This window comes from Sphaerodactylus townsendi, linkage group LG11 (genome assembly GCF_021028975.2).
Source record: "Sphaerodactylus townsendi isolate TG3544 linkage group LG11, MPM_Stown_v2.3, whole genome shotgun sequence".
NCBI classification, from domain to species: Eukaryota; Metazoa; Chordata; class Lepidosauria; order Squamata; family Sphaerodactylidae; genus Sphaerodactylus; species Sphaerodactylus townsendi.
In genome coordinates this window covers 58,075,395-58,093,407 of record NC_059435.1, presented here as the reverse complement: position 1 = coordinate 58,093,407, position 18,013 = coordinate 58,075,395, and the positions used below count along the sequence as shown (strand labels likewise).

General features: G+C 45.2%; 1 protein-coding gene across 4 annotated transcripts in view; it reads right to left on the bottom strand.

Moving 5' to 3' along the window:
* LOC125440894 (amyloid beta precursor protein binding family B member 1 interacting protein) overlaps positions 1 to 16,923 on the bottom strand; it is a 198,855-nt gene extending 181,932 nt beyond the window's left edge. Inside the window, exon 1 of one of the 4 annotated variants that reach the window (XM_048510981.1) lies at positions 16,839 to 16,923. Coding sequence is in view for 1 of the 4 variants with exons in the window: in XM_048510979.1 (XP_048366936.1) it covers positions 917 to 949 (33 nt within the window). In the remaining 3 variants the exon portion in view is untranslated. Of the gene's footprint in view, positions 1 to 763; positions 821 to 916; positions 1,035 to 7,534; positions 7,669 to 16,838 lie in introns of those variants that run through there. The other 3 variants (XM_048510980.1, XM_048510979.1, XM_048510982.1) reach the window with 3 other exon arrangements.
* Positions 16,924 to 18,013: the final 1,090 nt, after the last annotated feature.

The following is an 18,013-nucleotide window of genomic DNA, read 5'->3' as shown; positions in this document are numbered from 1 at the left end:
TCAGGGAGCAGGCTCTGTCCTGGAAGGGTTATCATTTAAGCTAGCCCAGGGGTAGGGAACCTGCGGCTCTCCAGATGTTCAGGAACTACAATTCCCATCAGCCTCTGTCAGCATGGCCAATTGGCCATGCTGGTAGGGGCTGATGGGAATTGTAGTTCCTGAACATCTGGAGAGCCGCAGGCCATGCTGGCCATGCTGACAGAGGCTGATGGGAATTGTAGTTCCTGAACATCTGGAGAGCCGCAGGTTCCCTACCCCTGGACTAGCCCAAGGTCACCCAGCAAGCTTCACGTGTAGCAGTGAGGAAACAAACCTGGTTCACCAGATTAGAGTCCACTGCTCATATGGAGGAGTGGGTAATCAAACCCCGTTTTCCAGATTAGAGTCCACCTGCTGTTAACCACAACACCACACTGGTTCTGAAGAGAAAGGAAAGACACACAACAGGAAAGAAGATGCTAACCACACTATCCTACCTAACCTTTGTAGCACCCCAGTGGGGTCTTCTTCTCATTTTTATTGTACACCAGACATTGCCTATTCCAAGAACACCTCCCTGGTAATCCTTTCGAGAGGTTACCCCATCAGACTACTTCGTGGTCAGACATCTATGCAGTTTCCCGTCAACCAGCAAGATCCAAAGACCCTGGGCCTGTGATGCCAGAGATAGATAAGCAAGCAGCCCCGTGCCCTCTCCTCTTGAGTAAGTGATAAAAAGATTCAAGTGTTAGAACAATTCTAGGCGGCAAGAAAAGCCACCTACTGCTTAGTAAATAATTGCTGCTGTCCAGTCAGCGATCTGTAACCACAGATTCCTATTCTTTGCCAACAGCTTTTTGCCACACGAGGGATCCTGAAGGAAAAAAAATTAACCAGACTGTAGATTAATAGATTAATAGACTCTAGATTAACTCACCCTTAGCCATGGGTTCTCAACTATTCCCCACATGCGAAGAAAATCCACATCTATTCAAATATTGCAAGCCTCTGATTACCCTAAATGAGTGGCAGCATAGCAGTAGGCTGCTGACAAACTGAACAGACCAGTGATCGGATCAGATATGGTAATTGCTAAGGAGGCAAACAGTCAGCATGGCTGTCTGCCCCCCCTGCCCCCGCAAGGCATAGCAAAGTACCATGCAGTTCAAGTTGGTGAATATTTATAAGAGAGAAGATCAGTTATCAGCCAGCCAGGCAGCAACATCCTAAGAGATTACAGAAGTGAAAGCTATGTAAAAAAAAGTTTTGTGTCACTGCAATTAAAGGGACATCCTACCCCAGGCATCTGTGGCAAGACTGGATGTCACAGCCAGATGCCACATTTCATTAACACCCTCTCATTACCAGGGGGAAAATTATGTTATCTGGAAACAGTTGATGAGCACTTAGAAATTAAGTCATTGGCAAATGGTTGTTGGCAGTTTTCTTCCACGTATGCAAGCTTCTTGTGAACAAAACTATGCTTCTTGGAGAATATCTTTTGCTGCATCAGAACCAAGGGGTAGGATCAGACCCGGGCAGCCACTTAATAGGATACAGCCTCTTTGCATGGGTTCCTGTCACCCCAACTGACAATCTGTACAACAGTGAAACTGCTCGCTGAATCTGTGAAATGCTGTCCCTTACCATGTCTGAAGCTCTCCAAACTTGATATTAATCCCTTCTTTTTTTAGTAGAATTACCCATGCCTTGCTTACCTGCAGCACCAGAAGTATCCTGGGACCCATATACCTTCCCCTGTCCAAAATCACCAAAACACACACACAGGGATTTGTTGAAAACACGGGTGATGCCAACAATCCTTCAGGAATTACTAGTCCACAGCAGGTAACATTCATGGACATTCTGCTTCCAATGATATGCTGATTTCGGCTATCTTAAAAGCTCTCCTGCATTAGGAACTGGGTGCTTGTGCCCATCACGCATAAGAAAAAAGCCACCATGTTCTGAAATTAAGATAATTTTAAAGAACATGTACGCTGCGTGTGGGGTGGGGGGAGATGGTATATTACACTTTAGTATGTTAGGACCAGAGGTGGGATCCAGCAGGTTCTCACAGGTTCCCGAGAGTAGGTTACTAATTATTTGTGTGTGCCGAGAGGAGGTTACTAATTGGTGATTTTGCCATGTGATTTTTGCCTTATTTACGCCCCTCCTCTCAGCAGTAGCACACAGAACTTGAAGCAGTCTAGCAGGAGGTGCACCGGCGTGCATGGCAGCTTGCGCCTGCATGCATTCGTTTCCTGCCCAAGGGTTTCCTGCCACAGGGTTTCCTGCCACAGCCCCGCCCAGGAATGCCCCGCTCCTGGAATGCCCGGCCATGCCCCCCTTGTGCCCCGCCCAGCCCCATTGGCGCTACGCCACAGTTTGAATCCCACCACCATGGGAACCTGTTACTAAAATTTTTGGATCCCACCACAGGTTAGGACTGCAGTTAATCCTGCCAAATTTACTAATGAATAGGATTAGGGCTAAACATGGTCCTTTGGAGTTCCATCACTGGAACCCTGGATGTGGAATTTGGCCCTAAGAAGCAGCAAGCCACTGAGGGGTGATAGGAGAAATGGGTCGATGTTCTCTAGCAGCTCATTTTCCAATTAAAAAGGCCCTCCTGGGCTGCTTTATGCCTCAACGGACAACCTCTTTTGCTCATATTATACCCCCTTCTTGAAGGAACTATGCAGTATGTGTGTCATTTTTTTAAGATCAGGGAAGCAGTGTATGGGAAGGCTTTAACACCATCATCTCAGTATTGTGATCCCAATCCGTATCAGGCCCTCTCCTGAGGCTGCAAATGCTAGGCTGGGAAACCTCTAGAGATTTGGGGGTGGAACCTGGGGAGAGTGGGGTTTGGGGCCTGGAAGGACATCAGTAGCCATTTTCTCCAGGGAAAACGATCTCTGTTGTAATTCCAGGAGATCTACAGGCTCTACCTGGAGGTTGGCAACCCTATCCTCCCCCAGCCGGCAAATTAAACATCAGGAGTTCCACTTACAGATTTTCAACATAACATACCATTTTGGCCCTTACTGAAATATCAAAAAATGCTACACGTACGCAAAATGTATTTATTTTTTCTTGTACTGCTTTAATACATTTATTATTTAATTTAAACTTGAGCAAAAATGCCTGGCACTCCGGAGGTCTATTCCCAGTATTTCAACCTATGATTTCGCGATTTAAGAGAAAACCATTGCGCTGATTCTTATCAAATGAACAGCACTTCAATATCTTTCCACTAAACAGATGGACTGTATCAGCAATTGTAATTTCTGACACTCTAAAACTGATTAGTCGGAAGTCAAATAAAAAACATGCCTTTAAGGCAGGTCAGATTGATAAATAATTTGGTAATTATTATTTATGCAAAATAGGAACCTAAGTGCCAATGTGTATTTACAACGAGGTAATTTTATTAATGGTGCAATTTCCCATTTTCCTCTACTGCCACTTATTTATTAATGGCATTTTCCTCTACTGCCACTTATTTATTAATGGCATTTTAAAAGGAAGGTCTTTTGGAAGACTTTGTGGAGCAGGTCTCAGTTCCGGTGAAGGAATTAGAAGGATGTATCTGCTTGAACGGAACCATGGAATGGGAAATGAGGACTGGGGCAATCCCTCTCCACCTTCCTGGTGTAATCTTGCACACAACATGCAAAGGGAGAATAGTCATGCTGTGAGCATGATGGGTCACCTGTGCAACAGTTAGAGCTGACAACCTGCAGGTGGGGCGTGGAGATCACCCAGAATTACAACTGGCCTCCAGTCTAGAGAGGTCAGTTCCCCTGGAGAAAATGACTGCTATGGAGGTAAACTCTACTCCAGTATGCTATGCTGAGGTCCCCCTTTCCAGGCTCCACCTCACAGGCCCACCAATTTCCAGACCTGGACTGGGCAACTCTAGGCAGAGGTCTTTGTCAATCATGTAGTTCATCAGGATGCAACAACAACTGAAACATCTGGGCCCCTTCCGCACAGCACAGGCAGAGTGGGTTGCAGTTGGGATAAAGTAACCCGTTCTCCTGTTTTCAGATTTGCCTGCCTCTGGGCAGGCAGCAAATGGAGCCCACGGAAGCAATATAGGGTTGCTGTCGTGCCTTCACATGAAGGTGCAGGGGTTTTTTTTTTGCGACTCACCTCCCTTCGTTGCATAACTGATAGCGGAGCCAGAAGTGAAATTCCTCCACTTCTGGACTGTGTTCGAATTAAGGTTTACAAACTGTCCTGTTCTCTGCGCTAGCTAGATAGGAATTACCTGTATTAGATAGTGAAATAAGATTTGTAAGTTTCTTTGTATTTGTGACTGTATGGAACCTCCTTAGCCCAAGGCAGAGAGCCATCTCCGCTCCACCTGGGCACATCCTATTCACGTGTATAGGTTCCTGATGCATGCGGACAAAGGAAGACCTCAGTCGAAGCGCCTCGCCCTGCCTAATCCCGTCAGCAGGCAGATAAGGAAGCTCTCGTCATCACCCTCTGCTTCCTGACCCCGGACACCTGGGAAACTCTTTTGTGTTTTCCGCCAGTGGACACGTCATGCCAGCCTCGCCCTACTCTGGCACGAAACTCAAAAGGAGAATGCTTATCCCGAACTCTGATTGGTTCCTGCATGTTGCAAATGAATGATTGGATTGTTTTGAATTCCTGTTAATGAATGGTGGTGGTGGGTGGTCTTTGAGTCTCCCGGGCTCCCGGTCGGAGAAAGTGTACTTATAGGTGTTGTAAGGAGAAACATGCTAAGTGGCAGCGCCCAGTTGTTGTTAGCAGAGCGGAGGTGCTGACACTTAGAGTCAGCATCTCAATAAATCACTTTTATTTATCCGGAGCCGTGTCGGGTCTTGCTTTGAGTTCCTGGGCGCTGCCGAGGCGGGATGCTTCTGAGACGGAAAGTGTTATCCTGAGCAGCGGTAACAGTTGAGGGGCTGCGTCCGGGATTTTCTGAACCTACTGGAGAACCGGTATTGCTCTCGGAGGAACCCGACCCGGAGCGGTAGTGCGGAGTGCAGTTCCGGAGAACGGCGCTGGTTGCAGTGGTTCAGAGATCGGAGGTCTTGTTTGGTCGGAGGTTGTGGACGCCCTCTGCAGGACAGGTGAGACGGACCTGCGAAGGGAAAAAGGGACGGGAGATCCCAGAGAGAGAGAGAGAGAGAGAGAGAGAGTTCCGTAGTAGCCATAAAGAAGGAATGGAGGGCCTCAGCATTAAGGGGTTAGTCCGGGAAGGACAAGAAAGAACCCAGGCCAGGTTTAAACCCAGCGTGTCCTTAGGCTCAGGAATTTGTCGAACGGGTGTCTGGTCCGGGAAGGACGAGAACAGAAGCCCAAGTCAGAGATCAGCGAGCAGAGTTGGTTAGAAAATGGGAGCCTGTGGGTCTAAGGATGGAAGCCCCAAGTCTCTCCCAGAATCCACCCCGTTGGCTTGCGTCCTGTACAACTGGGATAAGCTCAGTCGCAAGCCCCCGGTGTCTAAGAGAAAGTTGGAGTCGTGGTGCAAGGGCGAATGGACTAATTACAGTCTGTCCGCCAGCTCTTGGGCGGTGACGGGCTCATTTAGTTGGCCAGTCCTCCAGAATTTGTATCAAGTCCTAAGAAGTACTGGGTTAAAGAAGCAGGCTAAGACATTGGAGAGGACCTTTATGGAGGTCTACAGAAACCCCAAGAGTTATACCTGTGTTCAGGGAACCAAAATTATGTTAGTGGTGGAGCCAGGCGTCCACTGGGAGTCAGTAGTTTTAGGGGCCGCCCCCATGGATATCCTGCCCCCTCCCCCAGATGATCTATTAGATTTCCCAGTAAGCTGCCAAGCATGGCCCCAACCCCCCCACCGAAGCGATGGCTAGAAAGCGGAAGCTCTTCCAGCATTTGGACAGCAGGCTGCCGTTTCCCCGAGTGCCCGGCCGACATAGAAGCGGGCCTCAGCGGATGGTGCCCCTCAGCCCTCCTCAGATCGGGGACGGCCCCTCCTCTTCGGGCTTCCCGGCTCACGCCACTCAACCTTCCCCCCGAAGGGAGTCTGGCCCCTCATCTGAATTCGGGGAGTCCAGGCTCCTCCGGGACCTCCTCCCCACAGGGACCCCCCCCAGCGAACCGCGTTTAGCTCAGATGCTGGACGATGTGGCCTCCCAAGTTCAAAGTTTGCAGTCTGCCCTCAGGAGGTCCCCGGGTCTGGCTCCAGCCTGGTCTTCCCCACGATCGGCTGCCTCCCCCTCCACCGAGATGGTCGACACCCCGTCTTTCCCATCCACCCCGTCTGCGAGCTCAGATAGCGGTAGCCGCTACCCGGCTAGGGTGCATGCCCCTCCCAATCGCCTCCAGGTGGGGGTCGAATCAAAAGTACCAGCGGCATCAGTGGGCATGTTTTCCATCCGTACTCAGATGGGAATGACCCCAACCGGCGAGCCCCGCTCCCTTTATGTTCATGTTCTCTTTACTGCCTCTGATCTGTACAATTGGAAAGAGAGATCGCTCCCGTACACCGCTGATCCCTTAGCGCTGACCCAACTTGTAGAGTCCATTTTTGCGACCCACTTGCCCACTTATGCTGATATTCAGCAATTGCTACGACTCCTTTTGACCGGGGAGGAGAGGGTTTTGGTCATGCAGGCGGCCGTTTGCTAGCAAGCAGCTGCAACCCACATTAAAACCAAAGAATCATGCATAGCGCAATTCTAAAAAAAAATTTCAGGGGAGTAAACACAGAACAGCCTCACTTTAGGGGGACACTGTGTGAAGTTCCCCCCAAAACAGTTTTTTTCCCTGTCCCAAGGTCGGGCTTATTGACTTGTGTGGAAGCGCCCGAGTGAAGTGAAGGGCTTTGCGCTATATCTTAACCACAGGCTTCAGAGGGGGACTTGACTAGAGAATCAGAGAGATAGAGGGATCAAGACACTGGGCATCCTTTCTCGTCTCCTCTGACACTATCCCATTAATGCACAGATTGCTGCTGTCAACTTCCTTCCTTAGTGCTGCTACTCACACTTCCAATTCCACACACATACTTCTCCATCTTGTAATGTATCTTTCTCCATCCTGTTTGGGCTAGATTTGATTAAAAAAACCCTACATTTATCCTACCCCAAAATGGAGTTCCTAGTATGTTAGTGGGACTAGATAAAATGGGCCTGAGTTATTTTTGTTCCAGGCACATACTGAGATTAAATGGTGTATGCTTGATTTGGACTTCTGTTCACATGGGAGAGTTTTGCCACAACAGAATAGCACGGCAACCCCTCTGGAAATATTTATCTGCATTAGTTACAACAGACAGGGGAGTTAAAATCAGTTTAGGGAAGAAAGGATCTCTCATTAATGAAGAGGCCTTGTTATACCTTCCTGCTGCAAATTTATTCATTATTTCTGCTGTGGAATTATTTACGAAGTGTTGGCCCATTGGTGACATTTAAAAAAATATCTATGAAATACCTTTTTATTAGGACCAAGCAAATTCTCCCCAGCTATAAAAATGTGATTGGTTTTAATTGTTTTGCAACTCTCCCCCACCCCTCATTTTAAGAGACTCCAAATTTCAGTTTACCTCTAGGTTGCGAAATCCAATCCAAAATGGCTGCTGATCTCTTTCTCAAGACTGAAGAATGGTGTCCTTTATCAAAGAGGCCCTCCTCTGCAGGGTTTTCTCCCAACTCATGAACTAAAACTGACCCAAGAGTCTCATTCCAAAATGTTTATCTTCTTGTTAAAGTAGGAGCTTGCATAATGGCTGTCTAATAATTACAAAGTTAAGCATCACTCCCCTATTGGCAAACAGGATCCTCCCACATCCCTCGTGTGGTTTTCTGGATCAGCAGTTAGTGAAGCATTCTCATCAGTTCTCCCTGCAAGAAGCCTCCTCAAGGGTGCAACCAAATAGCGAACTGATAAGTCATCTATCTTTAAATGCAGCCTCTATTCTCTGAAATGTGGCAGGAGGAGGGAGAGAGAAGAGGCAAAAGTAACAGCCTGTATCCTTACCACTTTTGCCAGAAGAAGAAAAAGAAGAAGAAGAATTTGGATTTATAGCTCCCTTTCTCTCCTGTAAGGAGATTCAGAAGAGCTTGCAAACTCTTTTCCCTTCCTCTCCCCACAATAGACACCTTGTGAGGTAAGTGGAGAGGAAGGGAAAGGAGCTTGTAAGCCACCCTGAGGCTCCTTACAGGAGAGAAAGGTGGGATATAAATCCAAACTCCTCCTCCTCCTCCTCCTCCTCCTCCTCCTCTTCTTCTTCTTCTGAAACTGCTTTTGGAAAGATCTGTGTGGATGGAAGTTTAGGACATTGAACATTCTTAGCCTAGTGAAGAATTCAGTTTCAACCCAGAAAAATCACAATAGATGGAGGTTACCTTTCACTATACATGGAGCCATTCATAAATGTTACATAAGCAGTTAATTCCAAGTGATGTTGGTGGCCAACCTTTCTTCACAGATCATTCTTGAGCACATGTGTGCACCTATGAATACATATTACTGCATGAACTGGCAGAACCAGAGTTTACCTTGCCAATAGAGTTGCCAACCTCTGGGTGGAGAAAGGCGATCTCCCACCTTTACAACTGATCTCAAGATGACAGAGATCAGTTCTTTTGGAGAAAGTGGCCGCTTTGGAAGGTGGACTCTACAGTACAGGTGTCAAACTCACGGCCCTCCATGATGCTGGCAGGGGATGATGGGAACTGTAGTCCATAACATTTGGAGGGCCATGAGTTTGACACTTATGCTCTACAGCATTATACACCATAGAAGCTCCTTACCTCCCCAAACTCTGCCCTCCGCAGGCTTCACCCCCAAACCCTCCAGGTATTTTCCAAACCAGAGCTACTTGCCAGTGATTTCCTCAAATCTAGCATTCTTCAGAGCTAGTGTGCCATGGAAACAGCAACACCAACTTTATCCACATTCTGGTTGACAAGACACACAAGAGTCCACTGGCAGACAGCTTGCACTGGGACAAAACAAACAAACCCAAAAAATGGTCAAATCCCCACTACAGTCTGAGCCAGGTTTCAGAACACAAAGTAACCATGTTTGAGGGACGACCTCCCCATTGCTTGCGTGGCAGATTCCGTTTCTGGCGCTAGTTCTCCCCGTTAATCCGCGTTCCGGCAGGACCTGGTTGCAAGTGGCACAGACCCCATTAACACGGTTCAGAGCTGATCTGAGGGGAGGGATGAGGGTTGAAACCCTGACTCGTTTCCCGCCCTGGAGTGTGATGCGGAATTCGGGAAACCAATCAGAGCTGCGATGCATGCACAGCCTTTCTTTGGTTTTGTTTCCGCTTTTGTGATCGGCTACCAGAAGGGGATGCAAAAGTTTGCACAGTTAAACGTTAAACTTTTACACTTTTTTAATCACACCCCTACAATGTATGTTTCTGCAGAAGGAAAAGGTCCCGCCCCATCAAGGCACGCCAGCCAATCAGGGGAGTCTGGTGAAGTGAGCTCGCCTGGTAGTGGGGATTGCTAAGAATTCTGCAACTGGGTGTGTCTGCTGTGTGCTTGCTGCGGTGGGGAGGAAGAAACTCTGATGAAGAGGACACGGTTTCACAATGAACAGGTTTGGATCTGCGTGCAAATTTCAAGTGGAGATTCGACCAAATAGAAAGTGAGCTTATGAGCAAGGATGTTTCATGTGATCCATTCCATTGAGAAGAAGGTCTTTAGGCCAGCCTCATCTCTTCCGAAAGTGAAAGCATTCCCTCTTTGTGCAGCGATCGTTCCAGCATAAACTGCTGCTTTAACCGTCTTCAAGGATAATCATGCTCAAGGATAACAAGAGCATCTGTGTTTAGGCAGTATTTCCACATGGAACGACAGAAATAACTTCAAGAAATGAGTAGTCCTCATTCCTTTGTTTCCACTTCTTGATTAACTATCTTGTTTGCAACCGCAGGCACCTATCTGTTCAATTAGAAGCTGTTTTCAAGTGTTCCTTTCCCCCCTTTCCCTTATCCTTTCACAGTACAACCCTCCAACCTCCAAATGCAAAGGTTGCGACATGCTGGAGTGAAGCACCCGTATTTCATTCATTGCCGTCAGTCGCGTGTGCATGTTGTTCTCATTAATCTGTAACAATACATGACTTACGACTGGAATTTATCTTCTGAATGTCTGTTTCATCAAAACTGTGCAGCTGTGGAATACTATTAGCAGACACGGTTGCCTGCCAGTTCCAGACTCACATGAAGGTGCCTTATATAGAGACAGACCATTGGTTGGCCAAGGTCAGAGCTGTCCACTGAGAATAGAAAGCAGCTCTCGGGGTCTCAAACAGAGTTTTTTCATATCTCCTCCAACCAGGCGCATAGCTGCAATGGAACCATCTGGGGTGGTGTGTCCCATGCAGAGCCATTGTAGTCACGTGGGGAGGTGGGGCCGGGGGCATGTCGGGGGTGTTTCGGAGTGTTTTGGGGGTGGGAAGGGCGCGAGCAGGCAGTTCATGCCCTGGGCGCAGTTCCCCCACTCTTTGTCACTGCCTCCATCCTTGATCCTTTTAAATAACTCAGCCAGAGATTGAACAGAGGACCTTCTACAGGCCAAGTGGATGCTCTGCCACTGAGCCATGGTCCCTCACCCTTAATCAGCCTGAGGTAATACACATGTCACAAATATGACATTGAATAATTGATATTTCAGGTGCCCAAGGGTGACCAGTTTTGTGAGCTTCAAGATAAGCTAAAATTCATGGATTGGGTCACACGATGCTCTTCTGCTTGCAGATGTCTCCTTCCTTGTTTTGAAAATGTAATCATGGAATTCCACCCTCCAGCAGTTTTAAAGTAAAAACGGTTCCCTGTGCGAGCACCAGGTCCTCACTGACCCATGGAGCAGTGTCACATCATGGCATTAAGCTTGAGCAAAACCGAAAAAAATTCAATAACATTCGGATTCGGCTCGATTTGGCTGTAAAATTATTGTTAGAAGCGAATCAGCTGAATTCCTGATTCAGTATACCTGAATATATTCGGATATACTGAAAAATTCGGGTTAGTTTGATTTTTTGTTTTCTTAGTTTTTTTTTGGGGGGGGGGTTGGCAGATAGGGGGCACATATTTTAAGCTAGCGGCACCAAAATCAGGAGACTCCCCTGATGATACCACCCAGGTTTGGTGAGGTTTGGTTCAGGGGTCCAACGTTATGGACCCTCAAAGAGGGTATCCCTATCCCCCATTGTTTCCAATGCCGAATCACCAAGCCTAGCATTTACTATGCAGACTGCATTAATGGGGTGGTTTGCCATTGCCTTTCCCAATCCTCTGCACTCTACCCCCAGCAAGCTGGGGACTCATTTTACCAATCTTGGAAGGATATAAAGCTGAGTCAATCTGTTTGTCTTAATAGTGATTTAACAAGTTCCAAGGAGGTATATAGCTGGTCTCGATTTTTTGTTTTTGTAAAGATGAGAGGGGATGAGGAACTTCAGCAGATTATACTGCATGATGAGAAATAGTAGAGAAAGGGAATTGAAGGAGGAACGAGAGATTAATCTGTCTAGCAACCAGGAATACTCAGTGGTTGGACTGAAGAATATATTTCCTGTATCCTGTTGTACAAATTCTGATGTACATACAGTTAGATTCAAGCCTAGTAGCACCTTAGAGACAAACAAGCTTCCTTAATTGGTATCTGGTGAAGGAAGCACTGACGCTTAAGAAAAAGAGTTTGGATTTATTCCCTGCTTTTCTCAACTGTAAGGAGTCTCAAAGCTGCTTACAAACTCCTTCCCTTCCTCTCCCTACAACAGACACCTTGAGAGGTAGGTGGGGCTGACAGAGTTCTGAGAGAACTGTGACTAGCCCAAGGTCACCTAGCAGGCTTTATGTGGAGGAGTGGGGAATCAAACCTGGCTCTCCAGATTAGAATCCACCACTCTTAACCACTACACCACACCAAAATGTACACATGCCCAAACCATATCAAATACAAACCGGCAGGCGGTGGGGGGCCCTGAAGCTGCACTGGAAATGGTGGTAGCTCTGTGCCAATGTCCATGCCCACTATGCCCACTATGCCACATTTATGCTGGCAACGGGCCACGTACCTCACCGTTGTGCCGTATCACGAATCCATGGTGGCCAAACCTGAAAGCTGGCCCCTGTGACAGTGAACCTCCCGCACAACTGCCTACTTCAGCATTGTGGGAGGTGCTCTGAGGGCATTCCTGGAGGCAGAGCCAATGTTAGTTAGCTTCCAATGGACTTTCAGCCAAGAACGCCCCCCATGCTGGCAGCTGAGTCACACCACCAAAAAGTGTGGGGTAAATCAGTCTTCCCTATTGGATTTTTCAGGCAGTCGGGAGTTTCTCTGTTTCCTGAAACCCCTTTGGAGGGAGCGTGGGTGCACTGCTGTGGTGCAGTTCCTGGCGCTGCTCTATTCCCCCCCTGCCCACTTTGAATTAGACTGCACATGGTAATGAATAATTTCTAAAAACACAGAGAGAGCATGACAAAAACATTTGGATTAGCAAGTTATGGTTTATTATACTTACGGACAAAGTTACTGCAAACACACACATGTGGGAAAGAAAACAATCAGTCCAAGCAAAGTTTTGCTACAAACTGGCACCCTTTTACTTCATAAAGGAATAAGAACAAACTAAATGAGAATGCAAGACATTAAATCCTGTAATGTATATTAATACATATGATCTGAATATTTATTGGTATCCTATTATGTTACAATGCAGTTCAGAAGAAATAATGTTATTTTGTGCATTTTGTTCATTTGTAAATACAAATTAAAATGATTGTAATTTTAAGAAGCATAGAAGAAGAAAGCCATTTATAGTGAGCTTTTACAGAACCAGCCAAGGAATACTGAATCTAATTTAAACACGCCTCTAGGCAACTTATTTCTCAGCAGACATGGTTAAGATTACATTGTTATTATTTGAAACATGCTATTTTTATTGGGGTTTAATACTCAGTTTTTTGGTGAGTGTAGTTGGAATGTACTTACTGCCAAATACTAGTATTGGAGAGTCAGCATGGTATAGTAGTTAAGAGTGTCTCACTAGGATCTTGGAGATACAGATCTGAATCCCATTTAGGAAAAAGTCAAGAACACACTAGCAGTGGCAAGCATAAGAAAAGAATCAAGGTGCTGAATAAACCCTTTATTGTTACTTCCTGATTCTGACATGCTTTGCCTATGGGCTCATCAGAGGATCTATCGTAATCAGTGAAAATACACTCAAGAATAAAAACAAGTCATGAAACATATAAATAATCAAATACAATTCATTTAGAGTATATATACATATTTAGGTTAAAAATCTTAGGAATCTAATTCTAAGAGTATACTTTCCCTGACTACACTTGATGAAGACACAGGCAAAACATGCCTGGGTCAGGATTCTCAGGAAGTAACAATAAAGGATTTATTCAATACCTTGATTCTTTTCTTCTGCTTGAGCATGGAAGCTTGCTGGGAGACCATGGTGCCAATCATTACCTCTCATGCTAACTTATCCCTCAGGCTTGTTATTGTTCTGTTCCTCAAGCAAACTAAAATCAGGTGCCTTGCACTTGACCGGACCAGAGTGTAAGACCCATAGACAAATAAACAACAGTTTTTTAAAAAAGTTAAATAGTGTTGAAAGTTTGGGACTCTGATTCCTCCCATGAAGTCTAACTAATTAACGAATACTTGCGATGCTGGACACAATTAGAGATTGTTTGGAGAACTTGCAGACACCAATTCTTCCTTAACTGCTTCTATGAAAGTCTGCGCTGCTTGTGCCACTTCTGAGATCTCCCAGTATTTTTGTTGGACTGTTTCAGAAGTTATTTTGCTTTTCCTAAATAACTATTTCAATTGTTTAACATTACTTATTTCTCCTAGGTGATTTCAAGAACAGTTGCAACCATCAAGTCCGTATATTGCTCTGTATAACACTATATTGGTACAATATCTATTATGACACTGAACAGTTAAGAGTGAGGAACTCTCAAGTTTACTAAGAATAAAGTACACCAGTTATACCTCTGTAAAATTTAACCAAGCGTAGTTCCAGCTCTGAATAGAAGTGAGTGAAAGTACAAATGGAGACCAAATACCTAAGAAACACTTAGCAAGTTGTAATGTTTTTTACAATGCAATTGTAAGGCTGCTTCCTGGGAAGTAAACCGCACTAAATAGACCTCAGAAGAATTTTGAGTAGACCTACTTAGGATACAAGAACTATGGTGGGTTAACTAAACCGCAACCAGAGTAGTTAAGAAGAGCAATGGACTCTAATTTGGAGAACCAGGTTTGATTATCCACTTCTCCACATGAAGCCTGCTGGGTAACTTTGGACTAGTCAAAGTTCTCTCAGAACTCACTCAGCTCCACCTACCTCACAAAATGGCTGCTGTGAAGAAGTGGAGTAGGTGATTGAAAGCTGTTTTGAGATTCCTTATGGTAGAGAAAAGCAGGGTATAGTAAACCAGCTCTTCTTCCTCAAAATATATTTTGACTGTTCATGAATTCAGAAAAAAAATATTTACAACAATATGAAAAGGGAGCATGGGAAAGATATGATTCTTCAAAGAAGTAAAAGTCATGAATCAAATCAGAATTATATAGAATACAAGTTATCTGAAATATGTGTTTTATATACCTTTTTTCATTTCGTCTTTCCCTATGGTGATACTATAGCTTGGCTAATCTTGACCTGATCAGACCCACATACTACAACAGGCTGAGCAACGCTAAGCATTTGAGTATAAAATGACAACTATCTGAAAGACATACGGCAGGCATTGCACAACTGCTGTAGATTTCTGCCTCCTGATAATACTTTCATGGTAGCAAATTCTCAGTGTCTGACAGCTGCTCAGCTCTGAAAGCACATGGAAGCAGTAGCAGCTATCCAGGCATAAGGAAATGGAATTTAACTACTCCCTGTTCTGATGAAGGATAATGTGAGTCACTGGCTAATCTAGAAAGTATGCCTCATCAGGTTTCAAGCAACTGAGCCTTTCGCAATATGTTTACTTAATTATACTGTGGCCAGTTGTCTTGTTTCGTTCTTCTTTCAGGTTCTAAACACACTGCAATCCATGCCTCAACTATCATTAAAAAGTCTCCTGTACAAGCATCGGGTCATTATGGACCCATGAGGTAAAGCCACGTCACAATGTTTACAAGGCAGGCTGTTTATGAGATGGTGCGCCCTCGACTTCTCCAGTTATCTACACTTGACCCTCAGCAAGCTGGGTACTCCTTTTACCAACCTCAGAAAGATGGAAGGTTGAGTCAACCTTGAGTCGGCTACCTGAAACCGATTTCCACTGGGATTGAATTCAGATCATGAGCAGAGCTTTGAATGCAGTACTGCAGCTTACCACTCTGCGCCACGGGGCTCCAAGAAGTATTATTCTGCAGATATTGTCACTGGGAAATATCAGTCTTGTAGGAAAACCCAAGTGGCAATTCTCTAAAATCCACTAGTATGTGACTCACTAGAATCTGTTGCTTCAGGGACAGCCATCTTAAAGGAACCGAAGAGAGCACAGAGTTGGGTTGAGGGGCGCATTTATTCCAACCTGCATGATGTTAGACACCCCACCCATTTTTTACTGCATGTCAGGGGCTACAAAAATGGGAAATATCAAGAACTTATTAAACATGGGTGGGAGACTCAATTTAACTTTGGCTGATTCCGCATGGGCCAAAAACAGCAGTGTGAAAACGGTGTGAAAATGGTGTAAAAGGGTTTAAAACGGTGTAAAAGGGTTTATACTGTTTTCACACCATTTTCACACTGCTGTTTTTGGCCCATGCGGAATCAGCCTTTGAGACCTACATTGTGAAGGGCTGCTTTTCAGGCACCAGGTCTGAAGTTTGAGTGACTTCCACGGGATCTGTCATTTAGCTGACTCCCCCCAAGGTGAAAAAGCACATATGCTGTGCCTAAGACCTCATCTTCATTCACTCTTGGTTGAATAAAGCCCCACAAAGAGTCATAGGCTTGTCAATAATGCATAAAGGGAAGGCTGGAAAGGTGAAATAGCTGTTCTCTTAAATTCTGAGGAACTACGGGGTTTCTGAAATAAGGGAACACATATTTATGTCTTTCTGGAAAGGGGGCCAGTCTATTTTTTTAAACAAACAAAAAATCTGGACCTCTTACATTAAGGAAGTCCCAACAGTTTTCTCACATTGCTTAAAATACTCAGTAGAAGTCAACTTTGTGGTTGTTCTCATCTGTTGCAAAATGGTTGCTGTCGTACACGAGATCAGCGACTGCAACTTCTTGTGGCAGGAAGTTTTGCAGAATGAGCAAAACCACAGGCAGAGAAGCAAGGCACCACACCAAATCGTTTTCAGACCAAGGTGGGGGCAAGGTCATGAAGAATTGAGGAGCTTTCCCCTCTTCCTCACACTAACAATTAATTTACTAAGTACGGCTTCAGGCATAACGTAAGAGATGCTGAGAAACAAGCAGACCTAGAGGACCTGATTACTAATGGGGGGTTGGGCGGGTGGGGAGAGATGCCGCTTTCTTATTTGTGCAGGAAAAGCACTCATCGCATGCTCAGAGGTACTTTTCTATTAGACACACTGAAATTGAAAAACAATGTCCACTCACAGGGCAAATGAACTTTTCTGCTGAAACTCTAAAGCTGAGGCAGAGGGGGTGGAGGAGAAGACGCATATAAACACTAAATTACTTTTTTCACACACAAATCCTTTACTAGCAAATCCTCCCTCTACAATTCAGTTGATTTTTAACTCGACTGCCTGCCTCCCAGCCGCTTCTTCCTCCCATTACAAGATTTCTATCAGCTATAATATTGAGCTGTCACTGAAGAAACTGAGGGGTTGCTCTGACTCTTTGGTCCCGACGGCCTCTGAGCTTACCTTGCCGCCCTTTCTCTGCCAGGTGTCCAGGAAGATCAAGGCACGCTGAGATGAGACAGGAGGGGTCAGCCAGCAGATCTAGGTTGGGCAAGTACCGTGGGGTAGGATCAGCACCCTTCCTGGCGTCAGTAGATCAACTGCCGTTCTCCACTCTCCTTGGAGGAAGTGGTGTGTGTGCTTCTAGTTCCTGTTATCTGTAGGGGAATGTTAGTGTAGTACCTCTGTTGGGGCCGATTTAAATATCACAAAGCAGAGTGCAAACTTGCATGTTCTGCAGAATTCTTTTTCAGGCTAAGTGATAAGCAAAGTGGGAGGAGATGGTAAGTCCACTTTCCCCTGATTTGAAAAATGGGTTGTACAGTACTGGGTGCAAAATGGGCCCCAGGTTGTGCCAATGGCCGCTGGGATCAGAATGCCAGCAGTAATTTACATCTATCTCCTGTACAAACTGGAACACCACAAGTTTAGTGTGAAGGAAGATGAGCAGAAATTAGGATAAACTTGGTCATCTCTCTAGATCGTTATTTGTTCATAGTCCATAGACTCCATACAATTTTAGAGAAACAGATAACAGATAAACAAGTAATATTATAAATGCATGGAATTTAAAGCAGAGTAAAACAGTGCTATTATCATATGATACAAAATTATAACTTCGTTCCCTCAGCTGATCTGATTCTTGAGGCTTGAGATAAAAACTTGGTAGTCCTTGCACTAGCAATGCTGTAGACTAGTTTCAGGAAGGCTACTTTGTTTTTGTTTTTTTAAATAAACAGAATCCAAACTGGGTGTGTTACCTAGTGTGTAGAGGGCACAAAGTCCCCATAAGCTTAAGGTCCCACTGTTATGTTTTGCCAACTCTGAGGCTAAATTTTGGAACTCTGCAAAACAGAAGAGTATCATTGATTTCAGCAGTATTTGTTTACACAAAATGTGCAGATACTTTCATATGCTGCAAATGATCCTATCTTTTGATTCTTGTCCCTGTCGAATATGACACATTTTGCCTTTTGCATCATTTTGCCTTTTGCATAGAGATTGGGTCAATTTGTAAAACCTGAATAAGGCTGGCTGTAAACAATAAGGCATTTTGAAGAACATTCATTCATAGGGTCACCATAAGATGAAAGAGACAAGCAGAACTATTTGGGGGGGGGGGACTACACCAGCAGAAA